This window comes from Neomonachus schauinslandi, chromosome 13 (assembly GCF_002201575.2).
Source record: "Neomonachus schauinslandi chromosome 13, ASM220157v2, whole genome shotgun sequence".
Taxonomy (NCBI): Eukaryota; Metazoa; Chordata; class Mammalia; order Carnivora; family Phocidae; genus Neomonachus; species Neomonachus schauinslandi.
Genome location: NC_058415.1, coordinates 91,207,975 through 91,227,004, shown reverse-complemented (window position 1 = coordinate 91,227,004; position 19,030 = coordinate 91,207,975). Strand labels below are relative to the sequence as shown.

General features: G+C 58.5%; 1 protein-coding gene across 1 annotated transcript in view; it reads right to left on the bottom strand.

Annotated features, from left to right (window-relative positions):
- Window positions 1–19,030, bottom strand: part of COL5A1 (collagen type V alpha 1 chain) — a 79,630-nt gene that overhangs the window by 42,438 nt on the left and 18,162 nt on the right. Inside the window, exons 12-22 of the mRNA XM_044920661.1 lie at window positions 17,391–17,444; window positions 16,840–16,884; window positions 16,234–16,287; window positions 15,977–16,021; window positions 15,179–15,232; window positions 11,105–11,149; window positions 10,188–10,241; window positions 6,776–6,820; window positions 5,049–5,102; window positions 2,667–2,774; window positions 1,464–1,517 (exon numbers count right to left, since the gene is read on the bottom strand). Of these exons, the coding sequence (XP_044776596.1) occupies window positions 1,464–1,517; window positions 2,667–2,774; window positions 5,049–5,102; window positions 6,776–6,820; window positions 10,188–10,241; window positions 11,105–11,149; window positions 15,179–15,232; window positions 15,977–16,021; window positions 16,234–16,287; window positions 16,840–16,884; window positions 17,391–17,444 (612 nt within the window). The remainder of the gene's footprint in view (window positions 1–1,463; window positions 1,518–2,666; window positions 2,775–5,048; window positions 5,103–6,775; window positions 6,821–10,187; window positions 10,242–11,104; window positions 11,150–15,178; window positions 15,233–15,976; window positions 16,022–16,233; window positions 16,288–16,839; window positions 16,885–17,390; window positions 17,445–19,030) is intronic.

The following is a 19,030-nucleotide window of genomic DNA, read 5'->3' as shown; positions in this document are numbered from 1 at the left end:
ATGACGTGTGAATCTCACGTTTATGATATTTTGTTTACTGTGCCTTGTTGTCATGTTTTGTCATCTTCCCAGAGCACCTCTAAATAAAGCATGGCAGCTTATAAAGTCAGGAATCAATGCAAATTTATGCACTGGCTGTAGCAACTAACAGCTATTTCTTTCTAGAGACCTACAAGGGGCATGTAGACAAAAGATGAACTCAGGACTTTGATGTGGCGAATATCCAGACACCTACCGGGTGAGCTTCCCATGACATGAAGGTGCCCCCCCACCCCTCACATACACGGGAGGTGGTGACTATCTTCAGTGGGCCCCTACTCTCCACATGGCTCAAAATCCTGACCCGAATGTGTGCTTAGACCAGGAAAAGCTCACAAATGTCCAAACCTTGCACTTTTCACAGGAGCTGAGCATGGCCCACCGACCCCTACGCCCGCCTGCCAATCCGGGCCGGAGACTGTCACAGATACCTGGCTGCAGGTCCCACAGAGCTCAGTGGCTGCATCCAGTCACTCCCAAGGACTTCCAAACCAGCCAGGAGGCTTCTAAGTTCTACCCTTGCCTTCCAAGGACACTGCCTGAACTTGATCCACACACCCCCAAACTCCTCTCGACTCTGCCCCCCAAGGGACATGTACTTCAGGAGAGAAAATCTGTCCATCAGCCCCTCTTCCTCCAAGACGCGGTGGGCACCACATGACAGCCACGTCCAGCGTGCCACTGTCGGACACTAAACAAATTCCTGCTTCACAGCAAACTGCCTCCCTGCAGATGAGGTGCGGCTCCTTCCACGGAACGACTGCTCTTTCCTGAGCCAGAATGGGATACCCAGCAGGGCAGCCAGCCCCCAGGGCCCTTCCCCTTAATGAGACTGAGCCTGGAAGTCTGGAGAGGCGCTGAAGCCCGGGAAGCAGGACAACACAGATGCAAACCTGGGGAGACGGGCTCTCCTCCACCACTAATTATGTCTCCAGTGCAGGCGGCTGGTTATTTTTTAAGGAAGAACCATGAATAATAAAAGCTGAGATTTGAAAAAAAACAATGTTTTAAATGATTTCCAAAGCCTCGAGGAGCTGTTTCACTTAAAGCAGAACATGATTTTCATATGAGGAAGGTTTCGTCTCTCTTTGACGCTCAGTTACAAGCAAATAACCTTCCAATCTCCAGGGTGAAGCAGAGGTGAGCGAGGCTGCAGGGCGCTCGGTGTAGAGAAGGCAGCGGGCGCAGGCGCTGGGGACCCCGCGTGCAGCCCTCAGCTCCGGCTGCCTTTGCCCCATTCTCTGAAAGGCTCAACTAACGGTCCCAGCCCCTCCTTCCAACTCGGCCAGACTAACGCAGAAGGCTGTGGACAGGGCAGGACTTGATGGGGGGGGGACACAGTAGCCTCCCCAAGAACCGTGACCAGGCGAGAGGGGGCAGGGCAAGCAGGAGCGCTGAGAACACCTGACATGCTCATAGATTACCTTGGGCCCTTGTCTTCCTGGGTAACCCGGCAATCCTGGCACCCCGAGTTTTCCCTGGGGAGAAAGAAGGAGCTGCGTTATCTGGCCAGCACCGTATTGCTCGATCCATTCTCTCTGAGCGGGGACAGCCGACATGTGTCAGCAGGGGCCGGAGCAGGATGCGGTTTCCAAAGACCGAAGGACTTGGAGAGACCCCTGCCTGCCCCCTGGGAGGGTGTCTCCCGAAAATCCTGCCCTAACTAAAAGCAAATTCCCCAGAAGTAGAGAAGACACCATGGCTAAAGCAAAAGCAACTGGAGGCCAATCTTCCATAAAAGGAACCCTTTATCTTTGAGATTCTGTTTAACCCTTTTATAAAAGAGTCCTAGCCCCGGGCGCCTGGGTGGCTCAGTTGGTTAAGCGACTGCCTTCGGCTCAGGTCATGATCCTGGAGTCCCGGGATCGAGTCCCGCATCGGGCTCCCTGCTCGGCAGGGAGTCTGCTTCTCCCTCTGACCCTCCCCCCTCTCCTGCTCTCTCTCTCTTATTCTCTCTCTCAAATAAATAAATAAAATCTTTAAAAAAAAAAAAAGTTAAATCAAGAACTTGGTGCCCGGGCGCCTGGGTGGCTCAGTTGGTTAAGCGACTGCCTTCGGCTCGGGTCATGATCCTGGAGTCCCGGGATCGAGTTCCGCATCGGGCTCCCTGGTCAGCTGGGGGTCTGCTTCTCCCTCTGCCCTCTTCCCTCTCGTGCTCTCTGTCTCTCATTCTCTCTCTCTCAAACAAATAAATAAAATCTTTAAAAAAAAAAAAAAAGAGTCCTAGCCTTGGGGCAAGACAGGGCGGATGTCTGGGGCACTCTGAGAGCCCACTCCTGTGCCAGGGCCGAGGGGGAGGGTGGGGCAGCCCCGAAGGGCAGCAGTAAGGACAGCTGCAGGAGTCCCCACATGAAAGACGAAGCCGGGGTTGCTGGGGCTCACAACCCAAGCTCTGGGAACCTCTGGAGGAAGGAGCTCTCCCAGGATGCTGGCAAAGTGCTCAGAAAGACCCAGCTCGGGACGAGAAAAGGATCGACCTGTCAACAGATAAATCCCTTAGGGAGGTTGGTTAGATCACGCCCATCCCCATCTGGGGACCTCAGCCTGGCGGAGTTACAGGCTGGACAGCCAAGGCCATCAGGAGGGTCTGTCCCCGGGGGATGGGGGGAGCATCCCAAGTCACATACCTTCTCCCCAGGGGGTCCCAGAGGACCAGGGTCGCCATTCGGACCTCCGCGACCCTTCGGGCCTTCGGGGCCATCCTCTCCTCTAGGACCAGGGGGGCCGATTTCCCCCTGCAAGTCAGAAAAGAGAAGGTGAGGGAGAACCCCCAGTCTCATCCCCCACCACACGACTCCCACGGCCCTTCTGGGTCTGAGAGTCCAGGTCCCGTGTAAGACCAGGCTGTAGGAGCCGCTCAGCCCGCTCAGCCCAGCAGGCGGCTCAAGCAGATGGAAGGTGTTTGGGTCGGACAAGACCAGAGCAAGCTACAGGGCTCTGCTGAACGGCCACGCCGTCCCTCTGCACAGAGGTGGGTGGCTCTCTTCTCAACGCCACATGCTTCTGCTTCCCAGTTCCCTTCTCCAAACGAGCCCCTCCCGGGTGAGATAACCGGTTAACACGGGAGCTCTGAATCACTACTTCCCCAAATACAGCAGAATAGCAATGTGCAGGGGCCTGCTTTTTCCCTTGAAGGCCCAGGAGGCAGAGGGACAGACCACAGCCCCTGGCTGGGCAGCTGTCTGGGCATGGCTGGCACACAGAAGACCATGGCACATGTCCCAGAGATGACAGGGTCCCAATACTGCCCCACCCAACTTGCCCACGGTATGGATGGGGAGGCCTGGGCCCAGACAAGCACGAGGGTCTGGGGGCTTGCTGAGGTCAATAGCAGCACCCCGGCTGAGCGCCCACCCTGGCTCTTTGCCCAGTGCTGAGTCTCCCTCTGATCGCTGGCTCCCAGGAGCAGCCGTGGGACAGCTGTACCACCCACAACAAAAATGTGCACCGCACGGATGAAGACCAATAGCTCCCCTATTTGTAAGGTCCAGTGTGTCTGCAGGCCCAGGTCCCTCAGTTCCTAACAAGTGTTTTTCTCCATCAACAAAAGAGTCCTTCACACATTTACTGAGCACGTAGAAAATGCCCAGTGCCGGGTGGAAATTTCTCTCGGGGGGAAATTAAGACCAATGACTCCAGCTCCCTGGCTGAGGAGGGGTCCCGGCTCCCAGTCCCTCCCTCACCTAATTCCAACAGCGGGCCCACTCTCGGAGCCTGGCATGTGCCTGCCGAACGTCTTTAGTGCAATCTCTTTTGAAAATGCATCCTCGTAATATGGGCCCCAAATGCGGGCTACTGCATCATTAGAGACAGAATAAAAAGCACTTTGACCAGCCAAACAGAGAGGCCCCTCCGATGTGGGGAGTCGGAGTCCTGTCACCATGGAGAAAGTTCTAGAACGGCTGTGTTTAGCAGGAACATAACTGGGACATAACTGTGAAACGCATCTTTCTCTTTTATTCCTCCTCCTTTGATAGAAACCAAGATTGCTTCTGCCTTTGGAGGTTGGGACACCGCGCCAAGCGTGTGGGACTCTCACGCCCTGGTGTGTTCTGAAGAGGCACCTGCAGTCCCGGCTTGTCAGGGAATAATTTCGGCAACCGCGTGACAGCCCTGTGTCTGCTGACAGCCGTCGTCCAGGTGTGTGGCCGGCTGCCGCCGTGGCCGTGCCCACCGGGCGGCCCAGGCACCTGGCTCCCTGCTGCCCAGGCTTGGGCTCACTCTGAAGCTGGGAGGGAACCTTCAAAGTGCCCGCACCGCAGTGTGGCAGCCGCCCGCTCCCCGGACACTTCCTCCCGCGTCATCTGCATCACCCTCTCCTCATTTAGATGAAAACGCAGCCGGTGGCTTTCTGCTGGGCGCCTGCCATGTGAGCAAGCCCCCTCCTCCCCCAGCACCGACTGGCTTCCTCTGGAGTGGAGGTGAATTATTCATTAAAAAGAATGGGTTTGTTGCAGCTTCTGCTAGCCCAGGATGAGGTTACAGAACACAGGAGCTGCTCGGGGTCCTAAAAACACGCAAGAATGCTTGGCGGACCGAGATGCTGTGTGGGGGTGGGCAGGGACCCCGGCCCTCCCTGGTCAGAGGGCATGTCTGTAGCCCCTTCCCCTCTGCCCCCCACCACACCCCCACCCTTCTGAGACAAAGGAACTGCTGTGCTGTCTAGAGTGTCGGCCGAAACATGACAAGTCTCCACCGAGCCACTGTGCAGGGTGAGGACATAGGGCACAGGGGCCAGGTGACCACAGGTGACCCCAGTAACAGGGGGTTAATACCAGAAGAGAGCCGCCAGGGCTCTGAACCAGAAATGAGGGGCCAGTGAGGGGGGGCACACACAGAGCCAGGCCTCTGGGCCCCCAGCTGTCCCCGCCTGAGGGCCAGGAGCCCCCCACAGAGGCTTCACCTAAGGAGAAGCTGTCCTGTGGCCCCAAAAACCCCAGCCCCATCCCTGGCCCCTCCCCATGGCCCCGACACCACCCCCTGCCCCCTGACACCCCCAAAACACTCACCCGATCACCCTTGATGCCCATGTCTCCTTTAAACCCAGGAAAACCATCTTCACCCTGACAAGGAACAAGACAATGCCTGGGCTGCATGAAAGAGCCCACTTCCCAAATGGCCTGTCCCCAACACTCAGCACAGGGCCCCCAGCAAGCACAGGACGCACCGGGTGGGGGGCTTCTGAGTGCACGAGCCATTCCTCGTGAAGGGTGTCCCGCTAACCCTCCGCGGTCGTGGGGCCAAGCTCACGATCCGCGGCCCAGCGCCCCCTGTGCAGCTGGGCATAGCTGGCCCCTGCGCCCACAGCTGCGTCCAGTCCGGGCATCGCCGGGGCCCAGTAACTGCTGACCAGCGAGCACCGGAGGGGGGCTGCAGGGAAGAGGCCCCACAGAAGCCAGGACCCGTGAGAGCTGTAGGGGAGGGAAGGGCCTCGGGCTCGGGCAGTCCTGCCGTGGGCCCAGGCCTCAGTGACACAGTCCTGCGTTTTCTGGGCCAGTGGGACACGTTCCTGCTAGTTGTGAATTTGGGGATTCACACATGTCAGTGGCCTGCTGTCCACTCGAGTCCCCACGGAGACACCCTCAGAGACCCTCAGGTGGTTTGCCCAGGGCCACCTGGCTCGCCCTTCTCTCCCAGGGTCCAGGCCCTGCATCCTGATCTCATTCGCCCATCCAGGGCCTGGTCCTCAACACCCAGGCCGGCCAGGGGCTCATACCCAGAGGGAGGCAGCTTTCTGGGACGGGGCGAGAACTCGTCCCTCCCCAGGCCGCCGTGACTCGGTTAAGTGCCAGGGACTCATCTGCAGCAGCTCAAAGGGTGCCACGATTCCGGAAGGTGGTTCCTCACCCCCTTCCCACCCCAGAACTGACTCAGGGACAGCGCAGGGACCCTCTGGGAGAAGAGGCCTGCCCCATGCCACCCAACCCACATTCTCTCAAGCAGCCCTGTCTCTAGCTAAAGGATAAAAGTGACAAGACAAACGTGGCGCTCCGGGGGCTCTGAGCAGCCCCTCCAACAGGACATAGGAATTTGGGGAGATGGGACCTGCTGGAGGGGACATGGTCTGCCCTGCAGGGAGAGTGCGTGGCCCTGACCCACCGGCCCTCCGTCCCCACACTTCAGATGCCCCAGAATGAGGGCTCAGAGGTCTGCCTTGCCCTGGCTGCTCCCCAGAGGGAACTGAGGCAGCCCATCTGCATCTGCGCCTTCCACCAGGCAGCCGGCTGAGCAAACGCACAGCATGGAGGGTCTGGCTTCCCTGCCATCCCCGTCCAGGGCAGCCATGTGATGAGCCACCTCAGGACTGGCAGGTGCTGCAGGGGAGGACCCATGCCTGGAGCAGCCGGAGGCCATGGGGGCACTGCTTTCCCTCCGCTCCCGGCTCCACTGCAGCACGAGGGGCTGCCCCTCCCCCTGTGAGGCAGGAGTGGGGCGTGGGGCATCCATGGCCTCTGCAGGTGAGGGGCGGGCTGTGTGCTGGGCCAGAGCCATGGCCTTGGGCAGGGGTGCAAAGCCCCAGCCCCTCAGCCCCGCCAGGAGGGACACCCACAGCCTGTCCTCTTCGACTGGGTTTTCCTTTTGCAAACAGTCTGGCCCTCAGGGTGCGTCCAGTCCCTCCCGCGCAGAGGCCACAGCAGCCTCAGCTGCGTCCGGCGCTGTCACGGAGCCACCCGCCCGAACCCCGCTCTGGGCTGCGTGCGCCAGGCGGCCACGGCAGGAAGGAAGGGGCACTCACCTTCTCGCCCTTGGTGCCCTTCAGACCACGGATGCCATCTGCCCCCTGTGCAAACACAAAGGGAAGGGAGTGAGTCAGAGCCTCTCTGGAGCTCTCGAAAAGAAAGGGTCTACGTCCCCAGTACCAAGGAGGGTGAGGGCTCAGCCGCCCCAACCCAGGCAAGCTCCTTCGTGCTCCCAGTCTCAAAGGAAGGGCTCCGTGGGCTCCCAGAGGCACCTCCCGTCCTCGCACCCACGCAAGGCCCCCTGCGCCAGTGATTCCCAGATGGCCTCCACTGACATCCCACCCTCTTCCAGAAACATCTGCCTCTCTGAGGTCTGGGGAGCAGGTGGGACGCGAGGCCTCGGCATGTGCTCTGGAATCAGGTCCCGGCCCCGGCTCGGTGGCCTCTGACACGTCCCAGGTGCCTGGTGTCTCAGTTTCCTCATTTGGAAAGTGGGGGTGAAGACAAGCATTACCCTGTTACTGCTGGTGGGAGGGGAATGTCAGACAAGCCCCCAGGACGTGCCCCAGCACAGTGTCTGCTCAATTACCAATAGTAATGCGCTACTGTCACTCTGTACTATTAATACATGATCATAGGTATAATCATGCTAATTACCAATTAATAATAATAACAGCACTGCTGACAATAATCAGCTCAGGACGTACCTCACCTCTGTGCCAAACAAGAACTGTAAGGAGGGAGGACATGTCCTCTTCCCTCTGACACCCCCCCACCCCCTGTGCCAGCGCCGTCCCCAGTCCAGGTAAAGCCATCCGTGGAATGGAGTTAGGTGGCCTCCACCTGCGCCCTCCGAGCAGGGAGCAGAACTGACCGCCAACTCCAGAGGCCTGCTGCCCGCAGGACCCCAGAGAGAGGCCAGGCCCCCCGTCTGGTTCCAGCTGAGGCTGCCGCCAGGGCAGCCGGGCCACCTCCCAGGTCCCTCGGGTGGCCAGCAGCCCTCTTGTGGCAAGAACTTCACACAGACTGTGCGGTTTGCGCCTCTTCGCAGGGACTGAGGAGGGGGCCCTAAGCAAAGCTGGAGCCGGACGCGGAGCTCGGACTGGCCTGGGGGGCGTGGCCTTCCCTGGGGCCATCTGCCACCCAGACGCACCCCTGCTCTATCGGCCCCAGGCAGCCAGACATCTCAGGGCAGGGGGTGCACGGTTACCCCGAAACCTGATGCCCTGAGGGCTGTGGCAGCAGCTTCCTCCCTCTTGCCATGCTGGTGGGGTGGGCTTCCCCTGCCTACCCCTCCCGGACCTAAACTTCTACCATTTCACAACCCAGGTCCGAGGCCAGGGGAATGCGGCCCAGGGGACAAACAGACCAGGTCTCTGAGCCACGGCACTGCTGACATTTAGGGCTGGGTCACTTCGTCACGGGGGCTGCCCCAGGCAGAGCAGGGGTCTTGAGCAGCATCCCTGACCTCTAGCCATCAGATGACAGTAGGATCCCCCAAGTTGGGACAGTCAAAAATGTCCCCCGATGTCCCCCAGGGGGGCACAAATCCACCCTGGTTGGCTGAGAACCACGGGACAGCAGCATCCACTGTGGCCCCCGGGGGCCAGTCCTGGGGGACAGAAAACAAAGGGGCCAAGAGAGGGACAAGGCTTTGCCCAATGCCTCGAGAGAATTTGTATTTAGGGTCTTCACCAGCCGGCCCGGCTCCTGCAGCCTCGCTGAGCAGTGGATGTGACTTTGCTGACAGTCAGGCCTACACAGATAGCCCTCAGGAACGTCGGGGAAATGAAAGCACACGGAAGGGCCCTTCCCCAGAAGGAAGGCAGGACTTGGTGGAGAAGAGCCAGGCCTCCCTTACCGAGGGCTGGCCATCCCTACCGGTGACAGCTGGCCACCTCTCCGCCCGGCGCCGTCACCTCCCTTGGGGGCCTGCTGCCCCTCAGGCTGTGAACTCCACTGACAGTTTCCAAAACCCAGGGAAGGAGAATCTATTTCTCCAATGAAAAGAGCATTCAGCTTTGCTTTTCCTCCCACTCTCCGCTTCCAAGTCTAACTGGATCACTCGTGGCATGAATGAATTTTAATCAGATAGACAAGATAAGAGCATCCTCCATAAACATTTTAAAGCAAACACCTTTCAGCACACAGACACAGCATTATGCAATTAGCCGTGTATGGAGCTGGTAGACGCTTTTGTTCTACGACAAGAATTTGTAAAATAAACATTCGGGAGCTCACATCATCAGCATTTCTGCTAAAAAATCATCTTTGTAAGACTCAGTAGGCGTGCTGGTAAGAGCCTGCTTCGGGGAGAAACCAGGCCCTCCTAGGGCTCCTGGCCCTGGGGAAGTCTGCCCACGGCGGCTCGGGTCCTCGGCAACCCGCGATTCCTGGGACACGTAGCTGGGCGCCTCGGGTACCCGCCCGGGGCCCTTGGTTCACAATAAGCAGGTCTGGGTCTGAGTCCTGACTGAGGCACTGATGTTAGGCTAACTAGGAGCACGTGACTGAGCCCTAAGGTCTTGGCTTCTCCATCCTCCACACCACAGGCCATCCACACACTCCTGATGCACAAGAATGCTGGGGAGCATTACGCATCCGGAACGATGCAGATCAGGTGCAGGAACCGATGGGTCTGTTGGTGCTGAAGGCTCAGGCTGAGCTCGCTGTGTGTATACATATGTATGTATTTCCCTTCACAGCAAGTTAAAATCATTTTGAAGGAAAGACTCCATTAGCTTTCTCCAAGCCCCAGAATCACCTAGAGCTTTCCGACGCTACGCCCTTGTTGTTCTCGGAGAAAGCAGAACACCGCCACCCCACCCCCCGGCCCAGCACACGTCCCTCGGGGCACCTCCCTCTCCACATAAACGTGCCCGACGTGTCCAGAAAGCCGGCATGACTGGAGATTACATTACACGACTCAAAGCAAACACGGTTAGCTCTGGAGGAACAGACGGGGCCCGTGCGTTGGGTATTGCTCCGGAGCTCTGTGCCCCGTTTAACCAGGTTCCAGGAGGCTTTCAGCGGCAGATACGCAATTGTGGATAAATGGACACCTCCCACCAACTCCCCCTGCCACTGAGGCGCTCGGTCTGCCTAGGTGTTATCCATGGGGACGGGCTCTCTCTCCGGACGTGCAAAGGCCCTGGAAGCCTGCGTGCCAGGCTCTTCACCTCGGCTGAGGTGTGCGTCCCTGTGGGGCTTGGGAGGGAGTGGGCTCTGGGTGACAAAGAGAGCAGCGTCCCAACAGATGGACAGACGGCCACGGTCCTGCTGGGTTGTCACAGACGTGCCAGAGACGTCCCCTGCTCGGGATCAGCCCCTCCTGGCCCCCGACGGTCACTCCCCAGCCTGCCCGGGACCTCTGTCCCAGGATCCCACGAGCCCAGGAGGACCAGGGCTGCCATGCCCTGCTAGCCCAACCTTGACCTCCAGGAAGCCGTGAAGCAGCAAGAATCTCACCTTGACTCCTCGAGGACCCGGATAGCCGATTGGGCCCTGGGGGCCAGGCGGACCCTGAAACCAAAGGGGAAAGACCATTAGCTCTGTCTCAGGTGGGCAGGCATGGCTGTGTCCACCTGGGTGCTCCCCGCACAGCCAGAAAGCTTCCCTTCCACCAGCAAACTCCCCCTGCTCTGAGCAGAGAGGATATCCCAGATCAGACCCTCAGAAGAGGCTCCTCAGGAGATACACAGGACCTGCTCCCAGGGGACCCAGCCCCCCAGGAAAGCAGAAGTACAGGCTGTGTCCCATGATGAGAACACAAGGGACCAATCCAACTGCGGCCCCAGCCCAGCAGGTGGGGAGTAGGAGTGGGGCGGTGAGATGGGGAGGAGGCTCTGATGCTTTGGGAGGGCCAGGCTGCCGTGAAAGAAGCCTACTCCCAGCAGAGGCACCTCAGATGACATGGGACAGCTTCTGGCTGGGACAAGGGGACAAGGGCTGACCATCTGGGAGGGGAAGCCATTGACAGCCAAAGACAACTGTCCCAGCTCACTGAGCAGGTGTGGGCCCGGGGAGCGCCGGGCGAAGGAAGGGCCTACAAGTGGACTTTGGCCACAAACAGGGCAGGAGACAAGTCCCTGGGGTCTCAGGCTGCCTGGAGACTCCATCCCACCTTTAAACCCCCACGTCCTGGACCCCAAACAAACAATGGCAAAGGGTCATTTGGAGCCCCTGGCCCAGGACCTTCACTACCACTCAGCTCTTGTGTGGCCAAGATGATGGCAGTGCCCACACCCCATATGCAGTAACCAAGGGTGGGGAGGGGTCACGGGGACCTAGATGAGTGGAGGTCCCCGCCCCCCCAGGCTGGGTCCCCTGGGCACAGACACCCGAGGAAGGGCCCAGCCGCCCCTGCTCATTCCCTCTGAACCCACCTGGCCTCCTTTCTCTCCCGGAGGGCCTTCTTTGCCGGGGTGCCCCTGTCAGGAGAGAGAAGGCAGGCGTTAGTCGGTGGCCGCCCCCCCACAGCTGTTGTCACGTGTGGGAGGGGGAGCTGGGCCCCCCCATCTCCTTCCCCCACACCCTCAGCCAGAGAGGCTGGAAGTCAAAGGCATCAGATGGCAGCTGAGTGCGGAGGTCACTCCCAGCCGCGTGGCCCCGAGCCAGTCGTTCAGCCCTGACCCTCGGCTGCCCCCTCTGTGACGTGGGCTCCGTGGCAGGCCCAGCGACGACCCGAGCTGCCGTGGAGGAGAACGTGCTTGGACGCCCACGGGCGGGATCCGCACTCAAGGATGTCACCAGACTCACTGACGCCCAGCCCACCTCCAAGAGCAGGTGAGCCGGAACCGTGGCCTCAGGCCCTCGCATCAGGGATTCTGAGCCGAACAAGGAGGGATGAAGTGGGACCAGGGGTCTGGACATGCTGGCCTCCGGACCGGCAGGTGCCACGCTGTTGGCAGGACCCACTCTCTCATGCTGGGAGACATGGGGGTGGGGGCAGGCTGGTGCCAGGACATAGACCACATCCTGTCATTCGGCTGGGGTCCCAGTGCGTCCCTAAGTCTTCGGGCTGTTTGCCTCCCAGCCTCCCAGCTGGTGCAGGCTGAAGGGGACGACCTAATCCCACGATATGCGTTCAGAGCCAACGCCCAGCAGACATGGTCACGGCCCCCCGGGTCACTGCCCTGTCTACCTGAGCCCCAGCCAATCCCATTCTCAGAAATGCGAGCTCTCTGACTTTCCAACCGAGGTCGGTCACTAGTTTTATGCCTTTGAGTTCATGAGGCAAACCCAGAAATAAAAGCAGAAAGAGAAACACTTCACTGCTGGAAATACCCCAAGGATTCCAGCAAAGAGGCCGGATGCTGGCAGGGCAGCGTTGGATTCTAGGCCCGGTTACCCCCCACCCACTGTGTGACCTTGAGGAAGTCACTTGCTCTCTCTGGGCCTCCACTTCCTCATGTGTCAAAGGAGAGGGTGGACTAGGTGCTCTTTCAGCTTGAGTGTCCTAAGCATCGAGGACTCCATTTCTAGAACACAGCAGCATCATGGGGACCTAAATCTCATCTCTCTGAATAAATGATTTGTGGGTGTTCCATTTTATTTGTATTAGTTGTACAATCGGATTTAACGCTGTTGCAAACAGCCTGCTCTGAGGGCCAGGCAAGCAGGGGGCTACAGAAGTTCCTCTGCAGGGCAGGGTGCCCTTAGGGAGCCTTGGAGCATGGGGAGTCTGGGGGTGCCCGCCTTAGGGGGAAATCAGGCACCAGACAGACCACACCTGCCGCTCTGGACCAAGGGGGACACGCCGTCCACCATGCTGCCTTCCCAAAACAAGGCTCACGGTGCCAGCGCCTCATGGGGCAGGGCTGGACCCAAACAGTGCTGAGGAGGTGTCCTGATTCGGGGTGACTGGGTCGCAGTGGATCCTGCCCCCCCAGCCACATGGCTTCTTGGGGGGATTTTACTCCAGCATATTTCCGTTAAGGACCCGGGGGCACGGGGAGGCCATCTGGGGGTGCTCGAGCCCTGGGCTCCAAGTGACACACACGCTGGGGGCAGAGCCCACATGGGTCCCTCGGAGGGCAAGTTTCGCCCTCCACGTGGTAATGTCCTCGCTCACGTGGTGCAGATGATCACGTGTCTGCCCCACAGCATCGCTACAGGGAAGGGAAAGAGCAGGTTTGCCAAGCTCTCAGGACTGCGCCCAGCACGGAGCAAACAGCCAACACGCGTCTGCAATTATTGTAATTATTAGCATTATTTGAATGGAGGCTAAATGTCTTTAGGTGCATTTTAAGTTGTGTTTATAAAATGAGAGCAACTACATGGGGAGAAGCACAAAGCACACTTATTAAAATGTCGGAACAGAAAAATATTGAAAGGAAATACAACAAAATAAGAGATTGATTCTCCCCTAGGGAAAAGCCAGGCTGTCTCCCCTCCTTTGCCATGTGTTTGCATTTTTGCAATACTCTGTAACGAGCATATAATGTATAATGGAAAAATAATAAAGCTTAAATTATATGTATTTGATATTTTTCTGATTAAAAAAGTAATATATGTTCTCTGTAGCCCATCAGGCAAGAGGCAAAACAGACGAGGTCCCTCATAACCTCACCGCCTGCAGCAACCCTGGCTAATTGTGCTACGGGTCCTCTGATCCACGTTCCACACGCCGGAACACAAAATTGGCATCGCATGGTGCGGTTTTAATTTAATATTGTGCAGTGTGCCTTTTCTCATGTCACTGAATACTCGCCGAAAGTTGGTTTTTACTGGCTCCGTAATATTCCTTCGAACCATAATTCACATCCCCGTTTCCCCGTCGTGGGCTCTCCAGGATGATTTAACCATGCGCTCCAGCATGTGTCGGCCCTGAAACACTCCCTGCTTCTGAAGGGCTTTAAATCAACCTTCCTTTCCGCAGCCGAAGCCAAACCCAACCAACTCGAGGGAAGAAGAAACAAAACCCTCTCTTTAAGGATGATCAACAGCCCGCTGCCTCAGTAACAAGAGTGTGTCAAGGTCTCTATCCCTGCGGATTCACAGGAGACAACCGGCCGGCTCGCTGGGGCTGCGGCACCAGTCGCCCCCGTGGTGTCTGCCACGTGAAGCACCTGCGGCCGGCCACACTCAGCCGGGTCCGCGGGGCGTTCCTGTTACAGGTTCGAGTGTTCGTTGGGGGAAGAGAGATGCAGCCAACGGGCCCCACGGTGGGAAGAACACTGGAGGAGGTGTCAGTGTGGGGACGGGGCGGGGGTCTCCCCGGCGGAAGCAGTCAGGTCGGGGGTGGGGGTTTGCAGCCTGCCCCACCCCCAGCACCCCCTCCCCTGGGGCCGCTGCAAAAGCTGCACGGGGAAGATGCACGTAAGGACGCCAGCCCCTCTGCTGTCACGGGTTGGGCCTTGAAGTTGGCGTCAAGGTGGTTTTAACTTTGTTGTCATTTCATTTACTTTGCTAATTTTCCATAACAAGATGTGTTATTTTATAATCAGAAGAGGAAATTAAGTGTGAATGTAAGTTAAAGGAGGGGAGTGACATGCTATGTCCGCGCTCGCAGACGTGTGGACCCGGGAGGACGCGGGAGGCCCAGGGCAGCTCTCGCGCGGTGGGGCGGGTGAGCCACCAGCTCGGGGAAGGACAGGGCGGTGGTGGACGTGCGATGCCCTGGACCGGACCACGCTCCACCTTGGAAAGGAAAGCAGACGGTTGTGCCTTAAACAGTCACCAATCAATTGTCAACATATTGAGCTCTTGCTTAGTTTTTAACGGCTTGATTAGACCAATAAAATACGCCCTGTCTGAAACAGGTAATTCATCCAGTCTTGTCTGTGGAAACAGGCTGTGTATGCAGCATCACCTGAATCCTCTTAAAAAACCCCAAATCCCCAAATCCCACCAGCGACTTGCAGAGAGGGCAGTGGGTGCAGATGAATCCACACGCACTCATACACACCGACCGTGCGTCACCTCCCCGCCCCTCCCTCCGACAGCCCAGCCTCGGATTGGACGGGCCACTGGCTCGCTATTTCTAGGCGCCATCTAATTTGGCTCCACAGCTGTGCTCACACAGAGCAAACGCGCTCATGAATACCCTCCTTCTCAGTGTGTGATCGATAAAAATACACTCGGCAAACTCGCTGTCCTTCCCTTCAAACACCAGCGACACAGGGACCAGCTTTGGAGCCCAGTCCACCCTCCTCCTTGGAGTTAAAAATGCAGTCTGGGCTCTGGTCATGAAGCAGCGCCCCCAGTAAATAACTCATGTTCCTATTCATGCAGTCTCCACCCCTTGATTGGAACCCATTATGGAAAAGTGTGTCCAAAAGCCCAGTAATTACTGAGCAAGCAAGCTCGCAATCAATCAGGTCTTCATTTGCGGAGGTGGGAGAGAGGAAACGAGGGGCGAGGGGGGCGGCCGTGGGCCTGGGTGCCAGGTCCCCACCCCTAGGGACCCCCCAGGGGCCAGGCGGTGTGTGAAGGGGTGAGGCGGGCAGGGTACTCACCGGGGGTCCGTCGGCACCGGGCATTCCTGGGAGGCCTGGTTTACCCAGGGGACCCTGGAACAAACCAGAGACCCCATGAGCCCTGGGGTCTCCTCTTCCCTAGGCTACCCCACCCTCCACCTGCCCCCAAGGGCACTTCTCAACATTTCTGCTCAAAGAACATTTGTTGAAAGGGATGCTCAGAGGCACGGAAGATTCCAGCAACCGAAGCATCCAGAGTGCAAGGACCCTCGCCCTCTGCTGTTTCCTGGGCCTGCAGGTTTTGCTACCAGAACAAAACACACCCGCCAAGTCCAGACAGGCGGGGTTCCCAGTGCTGCCTGGCCATCTGAGGTACTGATGACCACACCTTAGAGGCAGCTCTGAGCCAAGTGAAGCACCTGGGGTTGAGCACAAGCTCTCAGCAGGTGCCCGGGATACACTCAGGGTTGCCAGATTTAACAAAAACAAAAACAAGATGCCCAGTTAAATTTGGATGTCAGGCAAACAACAAAGATTCAAATTTAACTGAGTGCCCTGTTTTCTTCCTAAATCTGGCAATCCTCTACATAGCTAGACAATGAACGCATGGTGAATTTATGATCAATGAAAGACGAAGATCCCCGATCTTCCCCTGAGCTCATCTGCTCCACGCAGAGTGAGCTGAGCTTCCCTGCGTCTGGGGGAGGACAGAGGCACACACAGGCTGGGGGTGACCAGCACTCCTGCGGCCTGGACCCTGGCGGGATGAGCTTCCCGGGGGCAGAAACACAGCCTGCTGGCAGGTGGGGGCGTCCCTACACTGCACAGCCCACTCACCTTTTCCCCTGGAGGACCGATGGCACCCTGGGGGCCTGGAAGACCCTAGGAGAGGTGGAGCAGGGCAGGAAAGGTCAAGGAAGTTGGCTCCAAACTCCTCCCTGCCACCCATCCACCTTCCCCGGCACCCTCTCCCTCATGACTGGGCTCTAGGTCACATCCAGGCTGTAGGTCCCTTTGGCCGGGACTGGCAGCACGGGGCCTAGCACACCCCAGCGGAGACCCTCATCTCCCGCTGCCCACTGCTGCTTACTTACCTGGGCACCTGGATTACCCTGCTGTCCCGGGGGGCCGGGCTCTCCCTGGGGTCCCTAGAGGGAACATAAGCAAGGGCACTGATGGGAACTCCGGAGGGCAGGCAGGGAAACAGTCTGCTCTCACGCCCAACACCAGCGTCAGAGGACGATGCCCAGGCGGGAGGAGGCAGGTAGCCCCATAGCAGGGGGGAACCGGGCCTTGGCACCTGCAAGGCTCTCCACGCTGACCCCGATGCGAGGAACACTCAGTGGTTTCTGCCAGCGACCCAGACAGCCGCCGGGAAGGAGCCCGCGAAAGGAACGGAACAGAAAGTATTCTGTTTGGCAGAACATTCCCAAAACATTGCGCTGAAGTCTCGCGGTAGAGCCGTGAGAACGATCTCTTGTGGGCTTGGCTCACGGTGCATGCTCATCACCAGGGCACAGCGCGGGGAGAGGGCGAGTTCCCTCCGCGCTGTGCGGCCGTGGTCCGGCTCTGGCGGGAACAAGCCCGAGCTCTCCCACTGCCGGCTCCAGGCGGGGCCGGGGCTCAGGGCCTGCGCCCTCCTCCTCGGAGTCCCTTCCGTTTTGTTGGCAACAGGTGGGTGGCAGACCCCGGAGACTTACCACGTTTCCTTTCGGGCCTGGTTGGCCGTCCATCCCCGTCACACCCTGGATGAGATTGAAAGAAAAGAAACACCAAGACAGAATGCTAAAGAGTCCACGATGCTCACAGGGAAAATCCCATCCGACTCGGCTTGGTGTCCTGGCCACGTGTCTTAGGATGGCACACCCTCTGGGGACGGGGCAAGGGTCGATTCTAAAAAGCCCCAGAGGCTCAATCGGCCAGGGCTCAGTGGAGCTGCTGGGCCCCGGCACTGGCTGGGGCAGGCCCAGGGAATACATGCATCGGGACAGGGCCCCACCAGACCCACGGGCTGCCTCCTCCCAGAACCTTCCCAGAAGGAGGACATGAGGCGTCCCGGCGACTGGTAATAACAGCACGTGCCGCGTGAGGAAGGGGAGAGCCGCACAGCCGGCTGGCCTCCGTGTCTCCACCCGCGAAGCCACACGTGCCGGAGGGCTCCTTCTGCCTGGGAGCATCAGGGCCCTGCTGACCTCAACTAGCCCTGGGCAAGTGTCAGAGTAGACAGACGTGCAGAGGTGACAGGCCTTACCGGAGGTCCAGGAGGGCCCGGGGGCCCCTTCGGCCCCAACAGACCACGTGGCCCCTGCAAGAGGAAAGGACAAGGCTGTTCACACTTGGCCAAGAATCCCCGCCCCAGCCCTGCCCCCAAGCAAATCCTGCAGCCTCTCTCCTCCCAGAGCCTTTGCTGCCACGCAGGTGTCCACATCTCCCCGGGAGGCATGGCCAGTGCCCCGTCCTCACCTGCTTCACCTCCTCGCCCCACCCCACCTCTCCACCTCGGCTCTGGATACAGAGGCGGGAGCCAGGAATTAAGGGGCGGCTCAGGCCATGGAGGAGGGGGCATCCTCAGAACAAGGGGAGCCTTTCAAGTCAAGGGGCTCTTTCACACTTGCTCAGGGCAGGTGCACACAAAAGCTCTCCTCACGGAGGCCACAAAGACACTCTGCTGCATGGTGTGCTTTGGTCCATGTGTCCTTACTGGCTCCCTCTCAGATCCCTCCACACAGGGACGCACGACTGCATTTCTGACACCAGAAGGCGGAGGGACATGCTGATGGGGATGCGGTGGTCAAATGCAGAGACAGAGCGTGGGGCTCAGGCTTTTTCTGGGACACCACGGCAGCCCAGAGCTCAGTCCCTCCCTCCCCTGCAGCGAGGGGCACGTGTGGGGACAGCCCCTTGTGCTTACGGAGGGACATGGCTCCAAGACAGCGCCGGCCCCAGCACGGTTCACGAGACTCAGGAGGCCACACAGCAGAGCTGTTGTCCACCACGCGAAGGAGCCCCATCCTGAACTACTCACACCCGCCTTGCCCGCTGGGGAATCATCCAGCCCTTAACCAACGCTTGAGCACCCTTAATTTTGATGGTCACTCGTCAGATGCCGTGGAAGAGAAATCGTTCCCATGCTCCTGCCATGTAACTGTTCCCTTCATTATTTAAATGCCTGGCCCTGTAAATGCTTTGTAGGAGTTAATAACCCAGAAGGTATCACTTAGACGCGTGTTAAGGGGAGGACTGGGTAATGGATTCTCCTTAGGGGCTAATCAGACATCCAGGGTATAATTTAGTCCCCAGAGAATGTGTGAGTGCAACCCCAGGCTCTCTCTGTGCCATGTTCGCAATATTTCTCCTCCATTGACATCGCCAGATGCACACGGCCGTGGCGACGCGGACAACACAAGTGAGACATTTGAAAAGTAACCATAAGTGAAACGTAAATGGTGTTCTTTGTCACTGAGGAAATGTGCTTGGGCCCTGAACAGAGCTTGGCTTGTGGAAAGAGCTGTTTGATGTCACAGGAGGACCACCCTGATGGAAGGCTCCACTTTTGGGAAGTGTAGACATCAGAAGGGATGGCAAACCATTTGATCAGTCTCTGCAACTGCCCCTGGACACTTGCCTGATGTGCTCTGGGTGTCCACCATGCCTGCAGCTTGGACACCCCCATGATGACCCTGGACACCCACCATGATAAGCCTGGATACCCACCATGCCTGCAGCATAGACACCTACCATGATGGCTCTGGACACCCACCATGATGACCCTGGACGCTATGATGGCTCTGGACACTCACTATGATGACCCTGGACGCCCACTATGATGACCCTGGACACCCATCATGATGACCCTGGATACCCACCATGCCTGCGGCCTAGACACCCACC